The sequence below is a fragment of the Tympanuchus pallidicinctus genome, unplaced genomic scaffold (genome assembly GCF_026119805.1).
Source record: "Tympanuchus pallidicinctus isolate F22 unplaced genomic scaffold, pur_lepc_1.0 scaffold9, whole genome shotgun sequence".
Lineage (NCBI taxonomy): Eukaryota > Metazoa > Chordata > Aves > Galliformes > Phasianidae > Tympanuchus > Tympanuchus pallidicinctus.
The window spans coordinates 1,368,500-1,389,440 of NW_026294813.1; the positions used below are offsets into that span (position 1 = coordinate 1,368,500).

Here is a 20,941-nt window from a genome sequence, read left to right on the forward strand (position 1 = left end):
GGCCGGGACGGGCGGGGCCGAGGGGCGCGGAGCCGCCTCGGGCCAGGCGGAGCGCGGGGGCTGCCGGCAGGGTCAGGAGGTCAGGGGCTGGGGGGCGAGCCCGGCCAGGGGTGTCACCCGCAGCGCTGCCCCGCGGACCGCCTCCCGCCAGAGCTATAAAAGCGCTGTCTGAACGCCGACACTGCCTCCCGCTTCGTGCCTAGCCGTCGGGTCGCAGCAGAACAGCCGGCGTCCCCGGGCGAGGAAGATGCTGCCGATCGCGAAGACCCTGAAACAGGGCAAAAGGGTAACTCTCCCCCGCGCCTTCATGGTCCCGCTCCAGGCACCGCATCTGGAGAGCGGCGCAGGCTGAGCGCTGGGGGCCGCGCCGCGGCTGCACGGCGGGGCTTTGCAAGGGGCCGTGCTGCCGTGCTGCCGTGCTGCCGTGCTGCCGTGCTGCCGTGCTGCCGTGCTGCCGTGCTGCCGTGCTGCCGTGCTGCCGTGCTCTCAGGGCGCCTTTCCGCGCGCCGTGCTGTGCACCCCGCGGGAGGGACCCGTTGTTCCTGCGGGTGGGGCGCGAAGTGGGGCTGCGGTTAAAGTCAGGTGGTAACGGTGCCTGCTGGGCGCAGAGCTTCTTAAAGAGATCGGGTGCTGTTGTGGGATAGTCGGGCGTATTAAATTGAAGTTGGTGCTGCCCCAGGCCCTAGAATTTTAGTTTTCTCGGAACGCACACGTTGCAGCTGCCAAATCCATTTAGCTTTACAATATTTGATAAAAAAATTAAACAAGATTTGCAACACACTGAAATTCTGGATACTGTCAGCATGAACCTTCATTAGGTGGGATTTCTGCTTCCAGTCAACTCTATTTAAAAGTCCCAAACTGTTCTTCCCTTGATTGATAGGGCTGAATACCAGCAGTGTAACATGAGTACCACCCACAGTGTATGCATGCCCTTTGCACTCTCATTCAGCTGAAGAAATTAGTCAGTATGAAGTTATTCTGGCATCAGCTGTTCTGCCTGTTAAGACAGAACTTCTAGCAATGTGTGAATCAAACTCTGGCATATAGAAGTGCTGCTGCCTGTCACTGTTTGGCAGGGGCATGAAGCAACACATTCTTCCTTTTTGCCGTGACTGTGCTTTTAACAGTAGGACAGCTCTTAGAGGAGTTATCATTCATTTTTGTGTCTATGAACACATTTCTATGGCTACTTTCACATAAACTGGTTGTGAATGAGAGAGTCAGGGTAAGATCTGAGTTTTCAGACGCTTTCTTTCTCTTCACCAATGGAAAGGTAGGGCATAGGTAAAACAAGCAGACTGCTGACATGGTTCAGTTACGCTCCTAAGCAAGCTGGAAATATCTTCATACAATCATTTGTTCTCTTTTGGTGAGTAGACAGACCACTTTGGTGAATGCATTAAGTGACGCAATGTCATTCATGGTGGCGAAAAGTGAAAAGATCTCTCGAAAGCCTGAGATTTTACATCTCTTTTTCCCTGTTACTTTATGCCAGATCTCTGTACTAGTGGATCACCACATGGTTTAGTTTTGATCTAGATTAGGCAAGAATACACAGCACAGCATTTTGCACAGGACAAAATGAGGACAAAATGCTGGTTGAACTAAAGGTATTTCATTCGGTGAGGACAAGTAACAATGGTGCATTGGGATAATAACCATCTGTACTAACCTGCAAAAAAGTGGTTTCCATTTTTGAACTAACCTGAGCTGATAATACAGCTGATAATACTGTTTTAACTTACATTGCTTCAATGTGACAAAAGTGAAGATTATTTTAAAGTGATGTTTTAAAAAGCCATAACTGAAGGGAAACTTCTATCAGGTCCAAGAAATGACTTTTTAAAAGAAAAAAGCCAGTGTTGTAGTGTATTTAAATATAACATGTACATATGATGTCAACATGTATCTATTCCCTCATCTTCAATCAATCAGCAGCACCTGAAATTGCTTTTACCTCCAGGGTTTTTCCCTCTGTGGTCCTATTCCCTGCACATTAAAGTTCTGAAGCAGGCTTTGTTCAACCTTCCTTGGCAAGCAGGAGAGGGAAGGACTCAGTCATTAGTTCCTCAGCTGCCCCATTTGAGTTATTCAGTCTAACTGCAATTTTCATGAAGTCTCCCAACACTTGGACGTACAAGAGAGCTTCCATCTGTTGAGGTATGAGTGGTGGGCTTGCTGAAAATTGCTCAGTTTTGTAGATACAGTATTGTAGACTGAATTTTGCCCCGGTCTTGCCAAATAAGGAGCTTGTGTAGTCTCTTAAATGCTAGAGTTAGCATTAGTCAGGTTGCTGTTTTGGCAAGTCCACAGTGTGCACTAGAATGTGATGCAAGATCTGCAAGCCAGTACTTGGCCAGGCTCATATCTGCACAGCAGCCCCATAAGCTTACTGCCATGTCAGCCCCTGAACCAAAAATGCTGACTGTGTCAGCAGAGCTTTGAACCTTGGTGTGGTTGCACTCTGAAGATACTGGTACTGGACCTGTCTGAGATAAATGGTACTCCTTGTTGAGAGGATGTACTCTCATCCCACCTAAAGGGCAGCAATGAGAAGTTGTAGATGTTTGTCTTTCTGATATGTGTGATAGCATAAATGAATTAGCGGAGAAATTATCAAGATACACTCTGAGTACACAAATAACTCTCAACTCTGTCCATCAGGCTTTTCCTTTTCTTGCTCGCTCAGATTTCATTTGCTAAACCACTAAATGTGCCATCAGGAAAATACAGCCATAATTTTTTCTGTACCTTCTACATTTGTTAGTGTAATGTCTGCATTAGGGTAGTAATCTATTTGCAGCATGTAGTACTGTTCAGTGTAATAGCACAGAACATTTTGGAGAATTTTAACAGGACAATGAAGCAATGAATCAAATACATAAACTAATATATCTAATAAGGTGCAATCAACACATACTGTTTTCATGTGTTTCCCATAGAAAAAGAAGGCTTTTAAAACCAACTGTCTACTACTATTCTTTCAAGAGAATTTCAAGAAGGAAATAGATGACTTTTTATTATTATGGTAAAGGTGTTTCTGTAGCTCACAGATATTTCTGTCTTGTCAAATACAGGATATGACAACAAGTACATATGCCCATGAAACTGAAGATCTGTAATTATTAACCTCTCCTTTTCTTCAGGGTATTCTAGAGCGCTTGGATGCTGGAGAGATTGTGATTGGAGATGGGGGATTTGTCTTTGCCCTTGAAAAGAGGGGATATGTGAAAGCTGGACCTTGGACTCCCGAAGCAACAGTAGAACACCCAGAAGCAGGTCAGTTTTACCTGTAACGAAAGTAAAAGTTGTTGGAAAAATAGAACTTGCAGCAAGTTTTTAAATAGAAATGTTGCTGTAGAATTAGACACTGTGAAGGACAGCATAAGATCTGTAGACCTAAAGCTCAACTTACCCCATATTCTTTCTGTAACAGCGGCTAAAAGCAGCTGGTTGGAGAAGAATGAGTAGTACCTCATTATACATGATATAGTCATACCTCTCCAGAGTGCTTCTTGTCTTCAATAATTTTTGAACCAGATATGGTATCTTTGTGTTCAGTAATATTCTCTCATGCACTTGTCTTGTCTGTCCTCAAGCCAGTATCAAATTTATCACTGACAGCGTCTTGTGACAAAGAGTTCTACAGATGACTCTCTGTTTTGTTGGGTTTGACCATTCTAGGATTTTTATATTGCTGTAAATCAATACTGTCTGTATATTTTCTTTTTCATGAAAGTAGTGGCTTTAAATAAACAACCAAATGAGAATGGAGTATTTAATGTATGTGCCTCCACTGTGAAAAGGGGAATGAGAACCCAACTGTTACAGTGAAATAAGATCATTTTCTCTGCCTGTCCTGTCTAATGGAGTAACTGCCAGCAGTGGAGGGGGACTAAATGAGCAATTACAGTGCCTTACAGCATAAGGATTGTAATGCATAAAGACTAGTTAGCATAAATAGTGCGAAAACAGATTCTGTTAGTCAGTGTGCATTTTGTTTACCTTTTTGTACAACACTTTTAATTCTAATTGTCACACCTGAGAACTAGCGTATATATTACTGAGCGATTCAATCTGGGAAGGGTCTTTTGGTTATGAGCTAACATCAGCTGGCTTAACCCAGACAGTGCTAATTGCCTTGCTGAGATTCTGCTTCATGCTGAATTCTTGTTCTCGGACTGTGCTTTAAAGGATTGGATGTGCCTTTAGTGGAATTTTGCTGTTTACTTTCTTTGACATGTTCTATGTAGAAAAATATTCTCAAAGGTGAGTTAGCTGGGCTAAATGAGCACACAGGCCTGCTTTAAGTAACTGCCTAGTGGTCATTGGTTAGAGCTCAGCCATCTAAGCATTACTGCTGATTTGCTGGTAGCTATCTATAGAACATACTGCTTATGTCTGTAATAGTTATAACAGTTTAATAAACCTTTTTATAGGCGATTTATGAACATACACTCAACTGGGAATATGTTCATTTCTTGTAATGTGGTGTGTTGCTTCCCCTCCATTACTGATTTTTTCTCCTGCGTGTTTAAGAGTCATGTTACTTGGAAAGCAGGTGTAAAGAGCACAAGGAGCAACTGGCTGGGCCAGCTGGTACAAAATCCATACAGCTAACAGCCCCCCTCCTCTTTGTAAGGGAAGAGGGAAAAGGGGGTGGGAGAGGTTCTTAGAATGCAGCAAGGCATGTGCAAAAAAATCCAAAAACAAACAAACAAAAAAAGACAAGTTGAAAGCCATTCACTCTGTTACAAGAAAGAAGTTCTATGAGATTGACAACTGTCCTGAGCCAGACCAGGTATTTGAACTACTGCTCTGCATGGGGCAGTGTACATATGTACTTTCTCCATCTCCTGTTAGCGTAAGTCTGTCTATTGTTAAATATCCAACTTGTGGTGAATTGAAATCATTATTTAGCCCTACTTGTAGCTCTTAACCTCATTTGTCAAATGGTGGAGGAATCCATAGTTTGAGTAATATACTAGCAGTCACATAATGATTTACACGGTGGTTTGGGGTTTTCTGTTAGTGTCGTGCAGGCTGTTGCAGGCTTTAAAATAGTAACAGAATGTTGTGGGTACAATAACATCTGCCTGGGATTGAATGAGATTCAGACTGATACTTTACTTATAAGGCCATTTTTTCTCTACAAATGTGGACAGAGACTCCTGAGTGGGTCTGTGTAAGTAACAGTTTGAAATAAGTTTCTTACTGTTTCATTTGTTTATCTATATCACTGTCCTTATTCACCCAAAGCCCAAGACTTTTTCCAGGAATGCAGTAATTTTAAATAAAACCAAACTAACAATGTGGGTAAATAAAACTTGTTTGTTATGGAAGTCAGTGCATTTGTAGAAAATATTTGTAGATTTTTTTCAGTTTTTCCCATTTCCTGGCTAGTTTTCACAAGTGTTTTCTACTCTTCCTCATGGAAAAAATAAAAAACAAAACCAAAAACCACTTTGGACCACTAGAAACATGTAGAAACATCTATTTTTTCTGTGATTAACGCTCTACTTTAATGCTATAGAAAGCAGAATTCTCTCAGAAATATTAAAGTTTTGAATTAATGTAGAAGTTGTAAAAACTGAAATCTGATCCTGATAGCTTAGGCAGATTCCAGAGACTTTTTGATGTGTAGCCCTGCTACAATCTGTGTTTCTGAATAGATCTTTTTGACTGCAGGGTAAACAGGCACCGTATTAAGTCACGCCGCAGTTGGCCAAGACTGTTACTGAAAATGAAATACTGCACCAGCAGAGAAAAGCAAGCAACATGACACTATTCCTTCACTGAAAGCAGATGTGTTTGTGTGATTGATACAAGCAACTTCTGTTTGAGCTTCCCTGTTGTAGAATGCTGTATCTGCTGTAGCTGAAGGCGGTAGCTTCATTATGACACAGTCACACACTTTGTTAATGACACAGATTGTCTGTGGGCAAGGAGGTAGGAGAAACCAGGACATCAGGAAAACTTCCCCAAACATTTGCCATAGAAACGTCAGTGTTCTCTTGTTTGTTTACAATATCTAGAGGTTAATTGATTTCTTGTATGTGCTGTAAGCTGTTGAACCTCTTAATGCAGTCATGATCTGGAAGCTGAGAAACTGGCTCTTTCTTTCATGTGATGTTCTTTTTGCTTGTTATTCCTTGTCATTCTTTCACAGGCTTTTGCTGTGTTTTTTTTTTTACTTTCCTTTCCTGAACTATGATGCATTTCTATTATGTGAAACTGGGAGATGTGAAGGAGTGCAGAAAGCAGGAGATAGGTGAAGTGCAAGACAAAACTGGATCTGCTGATAGAACACTGAATAGAAATCCTCCTTTATTTATAGCAGGGAATAACTACGTTTTCTACCTAATGTTTAAGTCTGGGGGGGGAAAGAAGAAATTCTGCATATACTACTATTGCTACTTTCTCACAGGCTTTACTAGTAAATACTATATCACTTATGTCAAAGTAACATTACTTCAGTAAGCATTTAATTTTAGGATACCAATAGTAATAACTGTACCAAGCATCTCTTGTCTTTTTTTAGTTCGTCAGCTTCACAGGGAATTCCTCAGAGCTGGATCCAATGTTCTTCAAACATTCACCTTTTATGCCAGTGAAGACAAACTGGAGAACAGAGGCAACTATGTAGCTGAGAAAATAACTGTGAGTAGAATAAAACTTTGATGGAGATATGAAGTAAGTGGATTCAATGTAAATGTTCCTTGGAGTGATTTTTTTGGTTATATTTGAGGACCAAAAATGAGATGATGCAGAGTTTGGAACAATAAGAAGGACATGATTAAAGGAGAACAAAATTACAAAATGGGACTAGAGGATACCTGCATTTTTCTTGTCGAAGAGACTAGCTTACTGGAATTTTGATACAAAGAGTATGGGGAAAAATCATTTGCACAGAGGGCAAAATCATTTGGGGATGCAGAGGGGAAGAAATACTTTAACACTCACTGAAACAAATCAACTGCTGAAATGGTGAAGAATTCTAGAAATTAGCAGCCGGCTTGAAAGTATTGAATGTTTTTTCTAAGGTCATTTCTTTAATAAAGTAATAACTAAAAATTCAAGGTTTGCTCTGTGGCCAGTATTCCCCACTTCATGTATGAGGGTAATCTGGAACAGCAGCAGAAGTACAATGGTGCTGTTTTCTCACTCTGTGCACTAATGACACATGGGATGCTGAGTGGCTTTACTAACTGTAGGCCTCAGCTCACCTGGGACTTTGGTCATAAACATTTCTAGATAGTTCCTTTGAGACTGGAAGATTTGCCAGTGTGTTTTCCCTGATCCCTTCTCCTTTGGTCATGTTGTCTGCTTTAGCCTCTGGAAAATAGATAAGATACTGTTGGGGGAAGAAGATACTGCAGGGCCAGAAACTGGACATTAGTCGAACACTTGTAGCTTAAAACTGGGAGGTCACTATTACCCTAAAACTGTTGTATGGGTCAGGCTGAGCTATTACAGCATTGTTTTCAAATCACATTGTTTGACATCAGCTCTCATCTATGTGGGCAACCTGTTAAATAAAAGAAACATCTGAGAGCCTAGTTTTTGTACTGCTTTCCAGTTAATAAGAGAATTGGAGCCACTTTCTATGTAAGTGATTCTGAGTAGAATTAATCAGAATTTTTCATATTCTAAGGAGGGGAAGGGAGAAACACTGATCATAAGTACTGAGGTACTGTACACAGTTTAGAAGATATTGGTGTGGGAGTGATTCAGAAGATGCTGGTTCTTTTTAATTAAGTGTAGTCAGAACAAACATTTTAATGAGTACTTTCTCATTTTTCTTATATCCATTTAGAATATGGCCACATTTACCCTACATTTTTATTAAATCATTCAGACCAGCTAACTGAGTGCATGCATATCATGGATGTTTCTATGTATTCATTCATATGCAATCAATAATGCTTTATTGCTGCTTGTGGCATTGCAGTTCGGAAATGTTCCTGTCACTACAGCTGAAATCCCAACTCAAGGGCATTAAAAAAAAAAAAAAAACAACCACATTCTCTCTATTCCCCAGAAGCTGTTCAATGTGTGAAACATCAGTCATAATGTTGTATGACCAAATTTACTTTGAATGTAAAGGTACTGCATTCCACAGATGCAACGTTTAAAATCTATTCTAGAAGCACAGTGCCTGTGGAACAAACCATGCTGCAGCACCTGCTGCCATGCAAAATGATAGGAGGGAAGAGCACCAGTGCAGCAAATGCTTTGCAGCAAAGTTTTTAAGACTCACTGCTTATTCTAGAATCAGGTTCTCTGGGCTTGGCTTAGTGTATGGCTCCAGATCCTGGAATTACTAAATGTGAGTGCCAGTGCAAATGGAAGTCACTTTGTCAGGAGCAATGTTAAAAAACAGCTTGATCTTCTGGGGCATCCATGAAACACTTCAGCTGTGAGAAGACTGAAGTTTCTGAATAAACCACGAGCCAGAAACAGACCTGCTCTAACCAGTGCTTGCTATCTATCCCGAATGCTTCCTTTCCAAAAATCTTCTTCCTCAACTTAGTGTCTTTTTCACAAGCTGTTCTAGACACCTCTGAGTACAATCAGAATGTCTTCAGTCTAGGTAATTAATTATATACAGTGCTAAGTTTCGCCTTAATGTTCTTAAATTGGCCATGCTAATATGTGATAATGAATTATATCTTTTTTTTTGAAGATAAAGTCATAAATAGATCTATATAAACATATTATATTTTGATGAATTTCAAAATACTAAGGTAAGTTAAAAATAGAATGAAAAATCAGCTCAGATAACTATGTATTTTTCTTCCACCCACAAAAATGTACACTTAAATTCTTATAATTTTCTGAAAGAATGAAGATAATTGTACTAAATATCAAATATTTATTTGCTTTTTATAGCTTTAATTGTTTAAACTGTGTTAAAAATAGTATGCTTTTTATTAGTATTTGATAGTATGATGTAATAGCTTAGAGGTGACAAGAAATTTGTTTCCTAACATTTGTTACTTTTTTGAAAGTTTGTCGATCTTTCTAATCAATGTCATTTAAAAATACATTTAAATTATAAATGAATATGAAGAAATTACTATGGATTTTGACTTTTATGTGTTTTGTGCTCTAAAGCTTCGTGCTTATCTCTGATGGGGTAAAACTAACGTAATCTGTATTCATGCAGTGCCAGAAAGTGAATGAAGCTGCTTGTGACATTGCCAGAGAAGTGGCCAGTGAAGGCGATGCTGTAGTAGCTGGAGGAGTTAGTCAGACACCATCATACTTAAGCTGCAAGGACAAAACAGAGGTTAAAGCAGTCTTTCGAAAGCAGCTTGATATCTTCATGCAGAAGAATGTGGACTTCCTCATTGCAGAGGTACATTTGTAGTTAAAAATAAATGCATTCAACTGATATTATTTTTTAATGGTACGGTCAGTGAACTCAACAGAGCTTTGTTAGAGTACGTTATTGCGTTGCTTATGAATTTGGCATCTGAATTAATGTTTATGCTTCATCTCCGATAAATGAAACTAGTTCTGTTTTAATAACTTGCAGTATTTTGAACATGTTGAAGAAGCTGTCTGGGCAGTTGAAGTCCTAAAAGAGTCTGGCAAGCCAGTTGCAGCTACAATGTGCATTGGTCCAGAAGGAGACATGCATGGTGTGCCTCCTGGACAGTGTGCTGTCCAACTGGTGAAGGCTGGTAAGAAACTGTTTTTAACTGCTTTTAAAAGTATGGGACAAAACACATTTCTTAGGCATTCAGATACATGAAGGGGTATGTGAAGGAGATGATAACTTCCTGATTATGTCTTTAAAAAGAACTTTTGTTTAGTTTTCTGTAGGAAGTCTTGTAGCAAGAAAGCGCAGAATACTGCAGCTAAGAAATCATATTAACCAAGATTGGGAATGGTAGTCACAGGTAGCTAATGCTGAGTAGAGGAAAATTCTAAACAAATTCCTTTTTGGTTATAGAGACAGCCCCAAATCCCAGGCTCGAAATTATGAAACATAAGCAACATTTGATTCTGTGTTTTAAAAACTTTCTGGAGTATGGTTCAAATCCAGGATGAGAAACAGTGAGGGGAGAAAAAAAATAAAATTGTCTTTTTGTCTAACAAAAGCTGTATTTTCTGCAGGACAAGTAGAATCATAGAATGGTTTGGCTTGGAAGGACAGAAGGAATAGTGGCATAATGGATGATACAAGGGCTTCGTTATATCTGTCCTGAACTGCTCTTTTCCTTTGGAGTTAGAGTTAAAATTCCAAGGCAGAACCTGCATTAGAAAGCTGTTAGATAATTGCCTATGTGATGGTGGATGCCTTTCATCTTGGTACTTCATCTGGAAGGTTAAGAGGAGAGCAGCTGAAATGCAGATAGTATGATCTGCCACATGAGAGCTGAGACTGACTCCAGCTCAGTTGCCTTTTCATAGGGCTGGTGTGCAGATGGACTGATTTGCTTCTGGAGTGCTGTGTCTAAAAACATTCACTGCCTATTTCTTTGGAATATGTGACTTAAACAGTTATTGTCCTTCTCATAGGTGCTTCTATTGTTGGAGTTAACTGCCATTTTGACCCAGATACTGCACTGGAAACTGTGAAACTGATGAAAGAGGGCTTGCAAGCTGCTAAGCTGAAAGCCCACCTGATGTCTCAACCACTTGCTTTCCATACACCTGACTGTGGGAAGCAGGGGTTTATTGATCTTCCTGAATTTCCCTTTGGTAAGATATGCTTTTTGTTACATACTTCCTTCTTTCCTGTTTTTTATCAAAACCAAAGCTGTAAGATGTCCTTTTATACAATAGGATGAGTCCCCACTATCCTGTCTGGCACTCTGCATAGAGGGTTTGCAGTGTAATATCAGATTAAAGTTCATCCGCATAGCAGGAGTATTTCAGTAGTACTACAGCCTGTTACTGAAAATGAAATTTGATGGAAATTGTTAAAACGCTATGACCTGAACTCAATTAAATGTATAGTTCTTCCTCATGCTGAAGAACCTTGTTCAAGACCACCGTGGAACAGTAAAGAAATAAGTACAAATAGACTTAAAAAAACACAGAGTTTAAAATACCTTTGGACTGGAACTCACCAATATTTCGGGTTTTGAACGCAGTAATCAAGGTGCAGCCTCACTAGTGCTGAGTACAGAGGAATGATCATTTCCCTGCTCCCTGCTGCTTTTTTTCTCATAGAAGGCAGGGTGCTGTTGGCCTTCTTGGCCACCTGGGCACATTGCTGGCTCATGTTCAGCCAAGTGTTGACCACTACCCCCAGGTCTGTTTCCTTTACACAGTAATCCAGCCATTCTGTCGCAAGCCTGTAGCTATGAGTGGGGTTGCTGTGACCAAAGTGCAGCACTTGGTCTTGCTGAACCTCATTCCATCAGCCTCAGCCCATTTATCTAACCTGTCCAGATCCTTCTATAGGGCCTTCTTACTTCTAGGCAGATCGACCCTTCCTGCCTAGTTGGTGTTATTTGCAAACTCATCCAGGTCATCATTAAATATATTGGATAAAGATACAGGACAGGCTCTGATACCAACCCCTGGGGAACACCATTCATGACTGGTTGCCAGCTGGATTTAACTCCATTCACCGCCAGTGTTCAGTCTCTTAAGTGTCACAGTCTTATGTAAGATTAGAGGGAAACCAGAAGTATTATGTTCTTTGATGTTGCTAACAAATGGATAAGCAAATTGGATATGTTTCATCACTTGTGCTCAGGAGAAATTAATTTCATGAATTCTGAAAGACTCAGCCACTTTGTATGTACAAGGTTTTTGTATTTTGTGGCTTATTTACACCTGGGGTGTAAAAGATCACATTCTCCTAAGATGAGAGGACTAAATCAACCAAAATACTGTTAAATTGATTTGAGAAATGTCTCTGTTTTCAGTTATCATACACTCTTCTTTACAAGTTCAGTCTATAACATAAGGTAATAAAACAACTGAATTTGTAGGAAGAAAAAATGAAGTAGGTGCAATTTTCAGGAATTTTTTTTTTTTTTTTTAAATTCTTTTCTTTAAATAAAGGAAAACTGGAAGCATGAGCACAAGGCATTCATTAGGCAATAAAAGCATGATGGTGTTCTGAAAATATTCAGAAATACTGAAGTGCCAGGAACTCATTTTTGCTATTCATTCCTTCGTATGGCTTCTCTGATTGCAAGCAAAAAGATAAAACAGACCCAGAAAACAGTCAAGTTATTAGAAGGATTCACTGCTCGGTTTCTTGTAGTTCTTGGCTTGAACTTGGCATGGAGTCCACGTGAGACCTTAGTTTTCAGAAATATCATGACTCAATTGCAGAAGCTTCGTGCCATGAGAATCTTTCAGTCCAGAAGGAGAAACTGATCACTTGATGGCAGATAAGCAGTTTGGTTACTAAAATGACTTAGTTAACTTTTTAATGTGGAAAGTGTGCAGAAGAGGCACTTAGATATTTGAAATATAAAAGGCCAACAAAACCTCATATGGCAGACTCCAGCAACAGCTGTCAGAAATGTTTATCAACCATTAAAACTTTTTCCAGTTTTGTGTCTGCCCTTCTATGTAATCACCAGTAAGGCAAGGACAGTGTTTTAGAAAGAAGCGTGCTGGTCAGTCAAAGCATTCTCAATTGTTTCAAGAGTGAATGCATGGAAGGCCTAAATCTAGGAGCCAATTACAATCTTATCAATGAAAGCATCAACCTTTTTATACTATAAATGACCAAACAGTTAAGCTATAAGTGAAAAATAAAATATATAAATAATTCTTTTATAAAGAAAATAAGTGCTGTAAAAAGTCATGCATTGAAAATAGAATATTAGATAACTTTGGAGAGGGGAAATAAGAAAAGACAACAACAACAAAAAGAAATCAAAGGAAACGCATGATTTAAGTGGCAATATTTCATTGAATGCTTCTTTTTTTAATCATCGTGTTTCCCCATGTGTGGCCAGTTGACACAGTGAGATCAATGCTTATTTCTTTAGAAGGGTATGGCTGGTGCATAAGGACTGGTTGTGACGAGTAGATGATCAAGAAATCAAGACAACACCCTCTACCATTCCCCAGAAGTTCAGTTGTTTATACATGCATCAGTTGAGTGAAAGATACTGCATTCTTACAATTCATCACTTCGTACTGATTTTTGCATTTGCTTTTGAGTAATGTGTGAGAGACGAGGAAATTGTGAAGTGGTTCTTCTGATGCTTTCTCTTAACATCTACAGGATTGTACATCAACTTACTATATTTGAACAGCATTTTAAGATAGCGTTGTTTTTCCCTCTGAGATGAGCCACTTTATTTTCTTTTGACCAGTTTCATTGTGACCAATAATTTTCTTTTGAGGAACATTTCTGCTTTTTGTTTAAGCCTGTCTCTTTAGCAACTCATTAGACTTTAAGTTCTCCTCATGCTTGTTAATCTCCTACAGAGGTGCATAAAGGAGCAGGAGGACGTTCTGTATTACAATTTCTCCAAATTTCTTTTGCAGTCCTTTGTTCTTTCTTTCCAGTTTTGCTACTTCTTGTGCCTCCTTCCTACCTTGTGCTTTTTCTTGTTCTTCACATTTTCTATTGCTTTTCTTCCACAAGTGTTTCCTCAACTTTGTTGTCCATCCAGTCAGCTCATGGTAGGAAGAATGACTCAGCACAACCAAGGGAACACCCTTCTTTTGAGCATTCTGCACTCAGAACTTTCCAGAAGGAAGGAAGGGACATGAAGCAGTGGATGGGAATATAACTAAGTAAGGGATGGGCTAGCAAACAGCTGGCTGCCAATAGCTAGTCATGGAAAAAAGTTCAGTAAGTGCTCTTGATTAATAAAGAGCAGGCTTATTGCAGTTGCAGGAAAGCCAGCATCATCTCCTTTACAGATTAGAATAAGATTTCCCAGCTATTTGCTGCACACTGTGAGTGTAACATGGAAAACAGTCCAGTATTCCAGCAAAGAACTCTAGCAGAATGGCAAGTGTGTGGCTGAGGGCTTGATCACTCTCACTGGATATTAGTTGCTTGTTTTGCTAGGTGAAAGAAGCTTAAGACAAGCATAGTTCAGAAGCACACAGTAGAATCTAAAAGCTAGCTTTAGGAAACTTGGTCTCATTAATTCTAGCTTAGACAGTTGAAATATCTGTATTTACCATCAGTTTTCCAAACAGCGTGCAAGTTTCAGTAAGTTTTTTTCTCACTAAAAATCTGCTGAAGTGGAGTGCTGTCGAAGCCCAAGGTATGAATGTCTTTGCAGGTTTGGAACCAAGAATCATCACTAGATGGGATGTTCAAAAATATGCAAGAAAGGCTTATGACTTAGGAATCCGCTATATTGGAGGCTGCTGTGGATTTGAGCCATACCACATCCGAGCAATAGCTGAAGAGCTGGCTCCTGAAAGAGGATTTTTGCCAGAAGCTTCTGAGAAACATGGTAGCTGGGGCAATAGCCTGAGCATGCACACTAAACCCTGGGTCAGAGCAAGGTATGTATATCTGAACTGGAAGGCAAAGCAAATGCAATCCTTGCAAAATCTTATATTGGTCCATAAAGCAGACATAATTCAGAGATCTTAAGTTTTCTACATGTTAATAATTTTGAGGAATTAAATCTGATCTGGGAGGAGTGAAAGAGATGCAGAGGCAGTAGGAGAGCTGCAAAAGTTGATAAAAATTAATGTGAAAGTAATTCCTGAAAGTTAAAATGGGCACCTGACAGACAACTGACAGCTTACTGTGCTCTTTTTGAGGATGTAAAGATTCTTTTGAAAAGTGCAGCATTTCTTTGTATAGTTCTGTTCATCTTTCTGTATCTAAACATAAAGTCTGATTTTGCAAGTCAGAGGATCCTTTGTAATGGCCGCAATATCTTCAGTATTGTGAAGTGCTGAAACAAACGCTGTATTTGCTTTTCTTTTGTTTTAGAGCAAGAAAAGAATACTGGGAGAACCTGAAGCCTGCTTCAGGCAGGCCATATTGTCCTTCAATGTCAAAGCCAGATGGCTGGGGAGTGACCAAAGGAGCCAGGGAGCTGATGCAGCAGAAAGAAGCAACAACTGAACAGCAGCTGAAGGAGCTTTTCCAGAAACAGAAATTCTAATCAGCTGCAATTGTCTGAATGTTAGGATGTTAGAACATCTCATCCTTTGAGAGAAAACTTGTGAAGATTAATGCCCTATTAATTTGTTCAATTAACGTGTAATGAAAGAGGCAAAGAAAATGTGATTACAAATGAAATATGAGAAGCATTGATAATAAAATCTTTCCCAAATAGTTTGGGAAGAGGTTTGGATTCTTATAATTGATCTTCTGTTAGTTAGCTAGATGCCATTTACTAGGTAGACACAGATCACATGGAAGTAGTATAAGTAATACTAGGCTCAGCTGACCTGTGCATAGACAAAAAACATCTATAAACACTACGTTAGTACTCTCGAGTCTGTTAATACTCTTGAGTCTCTTTTAGTTTAGAAATCTGTGAGAGCAGCTCAGCCCTCAGGACTTGTTGAGGGCCAGCTTCAGGCATGAACAATCTGCCAGTGCTTCAGGCTCAGTTAATTATAGTAAATTCATGTACTTCAAGAGCGTAGAAGTAAACTGGAAATTCCAGTGTGACACCAGTCACATACACCCGATTTGCTGCTTGGAAGATTGAGAAGCTTAAGAGATTATTGTGATAGATAGAAAATACTGAATAAATTAAAAATATCACGGAATTGTATTGTATTATCTTGACACTTTAAATCATATGAGCTCTGAGTAGCGTACCTCAAGTAAACTACTGTAATTTTCCAAATGATCCAACTGATTTCTATATATTCCACTTGAAAAAAATGTGCTTATCTCAGACAAGATCTTAAAAACTGAAGCTTCCTAAATATAACTCATGTATTTATGAATAGTAAAATATTCCATGATTAATCCACCTAGTTTAAAAAAAAAAAAAATCAAGGAAATTTGAACACTGGAGGGTTTCCTTAGGAAAGGTATTGCTATACTTGGAAAACATTACACATGATGGACAGGCTTCCACAGCTTATTTTTGTGAAATACTACGCCATTTAGATTTCTATTTTGAATCTCATTCCCACCCATTCTGCATTGAAGTCAATACCTCTGCAAAGATATGCTTGAAGTTGCAGTTTTGAAAGCCTTAGTTGGACTGTTTATTATGTATCAGCTTTTTTCATTATTTCTATGTCCATGCTGTTATTCTCAGTTCAGGAAATATTTGAGCACTTAAATGGGAAACTTGAGGTATAACTTGAAGGCATTCAAGGCCAGGCTGAATGTGGCTCTGGGCAACCTTGTCTAGTGGTTGGAGACCCTGCTCACAGTAAGGGAATTGAAACTAGGTGATCATGACAGTGCTTTTCAACCCAGGCCATTCTATGATTCTGTGGTATACTCTTCAGTCTGTTACCGGCATAGAGATTTTTGAGAAAGCCACCTTCCTCCACCATGTCTTCAACAGACTAAAATAATTTCTAGTGCCAAAAGCACACAAATTAAAAAAAAAAAAAAAAAAAAAAGAGTATCTTTAAATGTAGATTATTTGAAAAGCATCTGTTTAGATATAAACACATTACATTAAACTTCCTTTCTTCCTAAATCCTTCTCGCAGTTCCTCCTGCAGAAAGCAGAATAACACAAAATCTGTGAAATAATCCACTCTGGTTATTACCAAAATGTTTTCAGTGTTAAAGGTGTATTCATGTGAAGTGGATTAAAATACAGTTGCTAAAAAAGTGCTTTGAGCAATCATTACCAGTTTAGGGACTCCTGGACTGATTTTTTTAAAAACTGTCCCAACGTGCAAAAATTCCTACTGAAGTTAAGAAAGTTAAGAAAGCCAGCTTAAAAAGAACAAAATTTAACAGTGAAGAGAAGCACTGAGGAGATTTAAAACCACCCAAAATGAAATTGTGCCCAAGGGGGAAGATGCACAATCCTTGTGTGATTGTTGCTCAGCCAGTGAGATGAAAATTAATTGAGAGGGTGATTTACTGATCACTTCAGAGTCCCAAACTCTTCAGGAAAACAAACAAAAAAAAATCAGCCAACAAAGTCTTAATTCCCACCTCTTTCTCATGGTCTATTAAGTGACTTGTTAAGGCAACAAGGCACAGACTGACAGCACAAATCTAGGAAATTTGTTTCCTCAGAAAGTCTATTTGAAAATTTAGATAACTGAAAGTGAAGGGGTCTTTTGAAGGTCTTGGCCTCTAGTTAGTACCCTGAGGCAGGATCAGTTCTTCATGGGAGACATTTTTTTACACTGATTGTAAACACACCTAATGATGGAGATTCTATGCCGTACCCACCAATCCTCTTACTTCCTTTATCTTAACAAACTGTTCCTAATTTGAATACTCCTTGATGTAATTTGAATGTATTTTGGTGGAGTTTGAATCCATTATTTCCAGCTCATTACATACAGAAATAATTTATTCCATTTGTCTTTGCTGATGCCTTTTATACATTTGAACATTAACATGCATTCCCTGTTTCTTTTCCCTGACTGAACAGACTCTTTGTTCACTCCTTCTTTGTGGCCTCAGTGAATTATTCATCATAAATCTAGAGATCACCTCCATCCAGTCTTTTCCCACAGCATAGAATCATAGAATCTGAGAATACTAGAGTGGCTTGAGTTGGAAGGGACCTTAAAAATCACCCAGTTCCAACTCAACTGCTCTGGGCAGCCTGTGCCAGAGCCTCATCGCCCTTACAGTAAAGAATTTCTTCATAACATCTAACCTAAGTCTTCCCCCTTTTAGTTTAGAAAACGTCCCTCTCCCTGCTGGTCATTCTTCTTCTGCTGGAACCCCCCTTTTGATACAGCCCAGGATACTGTTGGCTCATGTTTTTTGTCTACCACAACCCCGAAATCCTTCTCAGCAGGACTGCTCTCAATGAGTTCTCCCAGTCTGTTCACGTACCTGGAATTGCCCTGACCCAAATGCAACACCTTGCACTTGGCCTTGTTGTACCTCATCAGATTCATGTGGGCCAACCTTTCAATTTTGCCCAGGGATGCCCCTAGATGTCATCCCTTCCTTCTTTTATATCAGTTGCACCACTCAGCTTGATGTCATCAGAAAAGTTGCTGAGGTTGCACTCAATCCCATCTAAGTCATTTATACCAATGTTAAAAAGCATTGGTCCCAAGATGGACCCCTGGAGGGGGGTCTTGACTGGTCTCCACTTGAACATAGGGTCGTTGACCACAATGCTCTGGCTGTGGCCTTCCAACCAATTATTTATCCACCAAATAGTCCACCCTTTGAACTTCTGTCTCTCAAATGCAGAGATAAGGATGTGGTGCAGGACCACGTCAGAGCCCTTGCACAAGTCCTGGTAGATAACATCAGTTGCCATTCCTTTGACCATTGATATTGTCACGCCACTGTAGAAGGCCACTAGACTAGTCAGGCCCTTAGTGAAGCTATTCTGGCTATCTTGGATCACATCCTCATCTCACAATGCCTTAGCTTGTGTTCTGGGAGGATCTGTACCGCAGTCTTCCCAGGCACAGAGGTGAGTCCTTGTTCTAAGTTAATTTTACCTTGAAGCAGAAGTGAAGTGATCTGAACCTTAGTAGTTTGAGTCCCAAAAAGAAAATCAAAAGTCTTCACTATCTAAAGAATAAGCCTCTATTCATTAGACTGAACATAGGCCCAAGAGGGATCTGAACAAACAATAATGTTTGGATGGGAAAAAAAAAAGAAAAAAAAAAAGCAAGTCTGAGGAACAAAACTTGAGCCAACCAGAGTAGAGAGCAGTAGCTAAGAAATGAATTTCAAAGCAGATCTGAAAAATGTACGAGGGCTGCTCTGAAAATAGTGCCTCTTGTTTTATGATATTGGCCCACAACATCAGCGGTGGGTGTTGGTGCTATGGCAGTAAAGGCTGAACCTTCCCACCTGTATCTCATTTTGTTGCTGTATGGCAGATGGCAGCAGAGAGGCAGTCTGACAAAATAGCACCTGTCATGGAAATTAGTATGAAACAAACGTGTGTCACTGAGTTCCTGTATGCGAAAAAAAATGGCACCCACTGACTTTCATTAATGCTTGCTGAACTTCTATGTGGATGTGAGTACAGTGAGGCAGTGAAAAAACAATCCAGGCAGCCGTGCACAGGTGTCATACAACTACACAACAAAATAAAGAGCATCTGGATCAGCTCATCTGTGCAAACTGGCTAGTGGTGTGACTCTAATGACAAATAGTGTTTTGTATGTGAGAATTTGCTGTATCAAACGGTGTCATTGTGCTTTATGTTTCTGTTGTTTCTATGGAAATAAATAGAAGGCATTACTTTTGGAACAACTTATGTATATTTGGAGTAGGAGGGAGAAGCATGATTCCATCTCATGACTAACAGCAAATACACGCTGCACAGAATATGCTTTACAAGCATTATCAGTTATCAATGAGTGGTTCAGGAATGTTTTGCAGCTTTAATTTGCAAAATACACACTGCACAGAAGATGCTTTACAAGCATTATCAGTTATCAATGAGTGGTTCAGGAATGTTTTGCAGCTTTAATTTGCAAATGTTTTTATGTAATCATTTCAATGCAATGGAAGAAAGAGACGAATTGGCAACTGAAACAAAAGAGGAGAATGGTGAGACATGAATAAACACTGCTTTGCAGTTTATCTGCTTGCAGGTCAAGACATCAGACTTACTCAGCCCAGTAGGCTAGTCATTGCCTTTCAGCAGCTCATGCATCAAGCTTTATAGCTATTATTAAGCAAAATGTTCCTATTTTTTATTTTCAGTCAAACAAAGAAAGGCAGAGCAGTTCCACACAAGAAAAATCAAGAATAAAGACTGTACTATTCTCTGGGTCAAGCAACAGTGCTTTTCTTTCACACTGGGAATGAAGACTTTACCTACAAAAGAGGCGCCATGAAGGGCATAAGGAAGAACATTCCTACTCCCTGACTTGCCAGTTTATCTCAATCTTCTAAATCCCATGTATCTAGTCCATGGTTCTCTATCTTGTCTTGGGAGTCAGTCCCATAGGCTGATTCCTCGCAGCTCTACCAGCTCACAGCTGTACCAGTTCTGCTTCCAAGACTTCATGGTCCCATTTAGCTGTATGAACCCTAATGTGTTGGAACATCAGGCTGTGAGAACTGGCTAGTTTGCTGCTATTTATTTTGAATGTCTTGCAGTTTTGAGACATTTTTAAAGATCTGACCTATGCTGTTGCTGTAAAAATGTTAACTGCAAGCAGTAAAAGGCTACATGCAGCCTAATCTGAAGTTATATCCCTGATAAACAAAAGCTAAACCCATATGCATTTGCTGATGCATATCATGAAAGTTGCTGAATCTCCAGAGTTGCTGCAAAAGACTAAAAGTATAGACTGTGATACAGTATTTTAATTTCATGAAACTGGATATAATTACTGTCATCCAGATTATTAAATTTACCAGTGTCTTTCCTTGCTCAGTGATTGTTACATTAGTAAAATGTAATAATTTTCACCAAAAAAAGTTTAATGTTTCCATATTCTGAGTATTGTATAGTTGCACAGTGTAAGAAAAAGTTTGGGGTTGGCCTGCTGAAAGATACTACATTTTTCTTCAAACCTTTCTGTAAAAAAGCATTTCTTAGTAGTGTCACAGTACTACAACATTATGTAAAATTGAATATATGTCCTATAAAGACAAAGGATTTCTGGAAACCTTGTTTCTTATCCTGTTTTTTGTTGTTGTTGTTTGTTTTTGTTTTATTTTGTTTTGTTTTTGCTTAGACTGTTTTTCTGTGTGATCTGTTTTCAAACTGCAATTTAAATACACAGCCTTGTAGAAAAATGTGTAAATGCTGCCTCCTGGTGAGCTATTGTAAGGCAACAAAACAGGAATGTGGAAACTCAAAGGGCTTCTCAGGTTTACACACAGGCAGAAGGCAGAAGAGTGATTTATTTTTTATCTAACTTCAAAA

General features: G+C 39.4%; 1 protein-coding gene across 1 annotated transcript; it reads left to right on the forward strand.

The window, feature by feature from the left end:
* The first annotated feature begins 150 nt into the window (after positions 1-150).
* LOC128074393 (betaine--homocysteine S-methyltransferase 1) lies at positions 151-15,693 on the forward strand. Its single transcript, XM_052670204.1, has 8 exons — positions 151-286; positions 3,150-3,282; positions 6,545-6,663; positions 9,173-9,364; positions 9,545-9,692; positions 10,534-10,716; positions 14,235-14,463; positions 14,903-15,693. The coding sequence occupies exons 1-8, from the start codon at positions 248-250 to the stop codon at positions 15,075-15,077; spliced, it is 1,218 nt and encodes a 405-aa protein (XP_052526164.1). The 5' UTR covers positions 151-247; the 3' UTR covers positions 15,078-15,693.
* Positions 15,694-20,941: the final 5,248 nt, after the last annotated feature.

Coding starts and splice junctions, on each gene's coding strand:
- LOC128074393 (XM_052670204.1), top strand. CDS start 248: ATGCTGCCGATCGCGAAGACCCTGAAACAGGGCAAAAGG. Junction 3,283..6,544: donor AGTAGAACACCCAGAAGCAG/GTCAGTTTTACC, acceptor GTCTTTTTTTAG/TTCGTCAGCTTCACAGGGAA. Junction 10,717..14,234: donor TCTTCCTGAATTTCCCTTTG/GTAAGATATGCT, acceptor ATGTCTTTGCAG/GTTTGGAACCAAGAATCATC.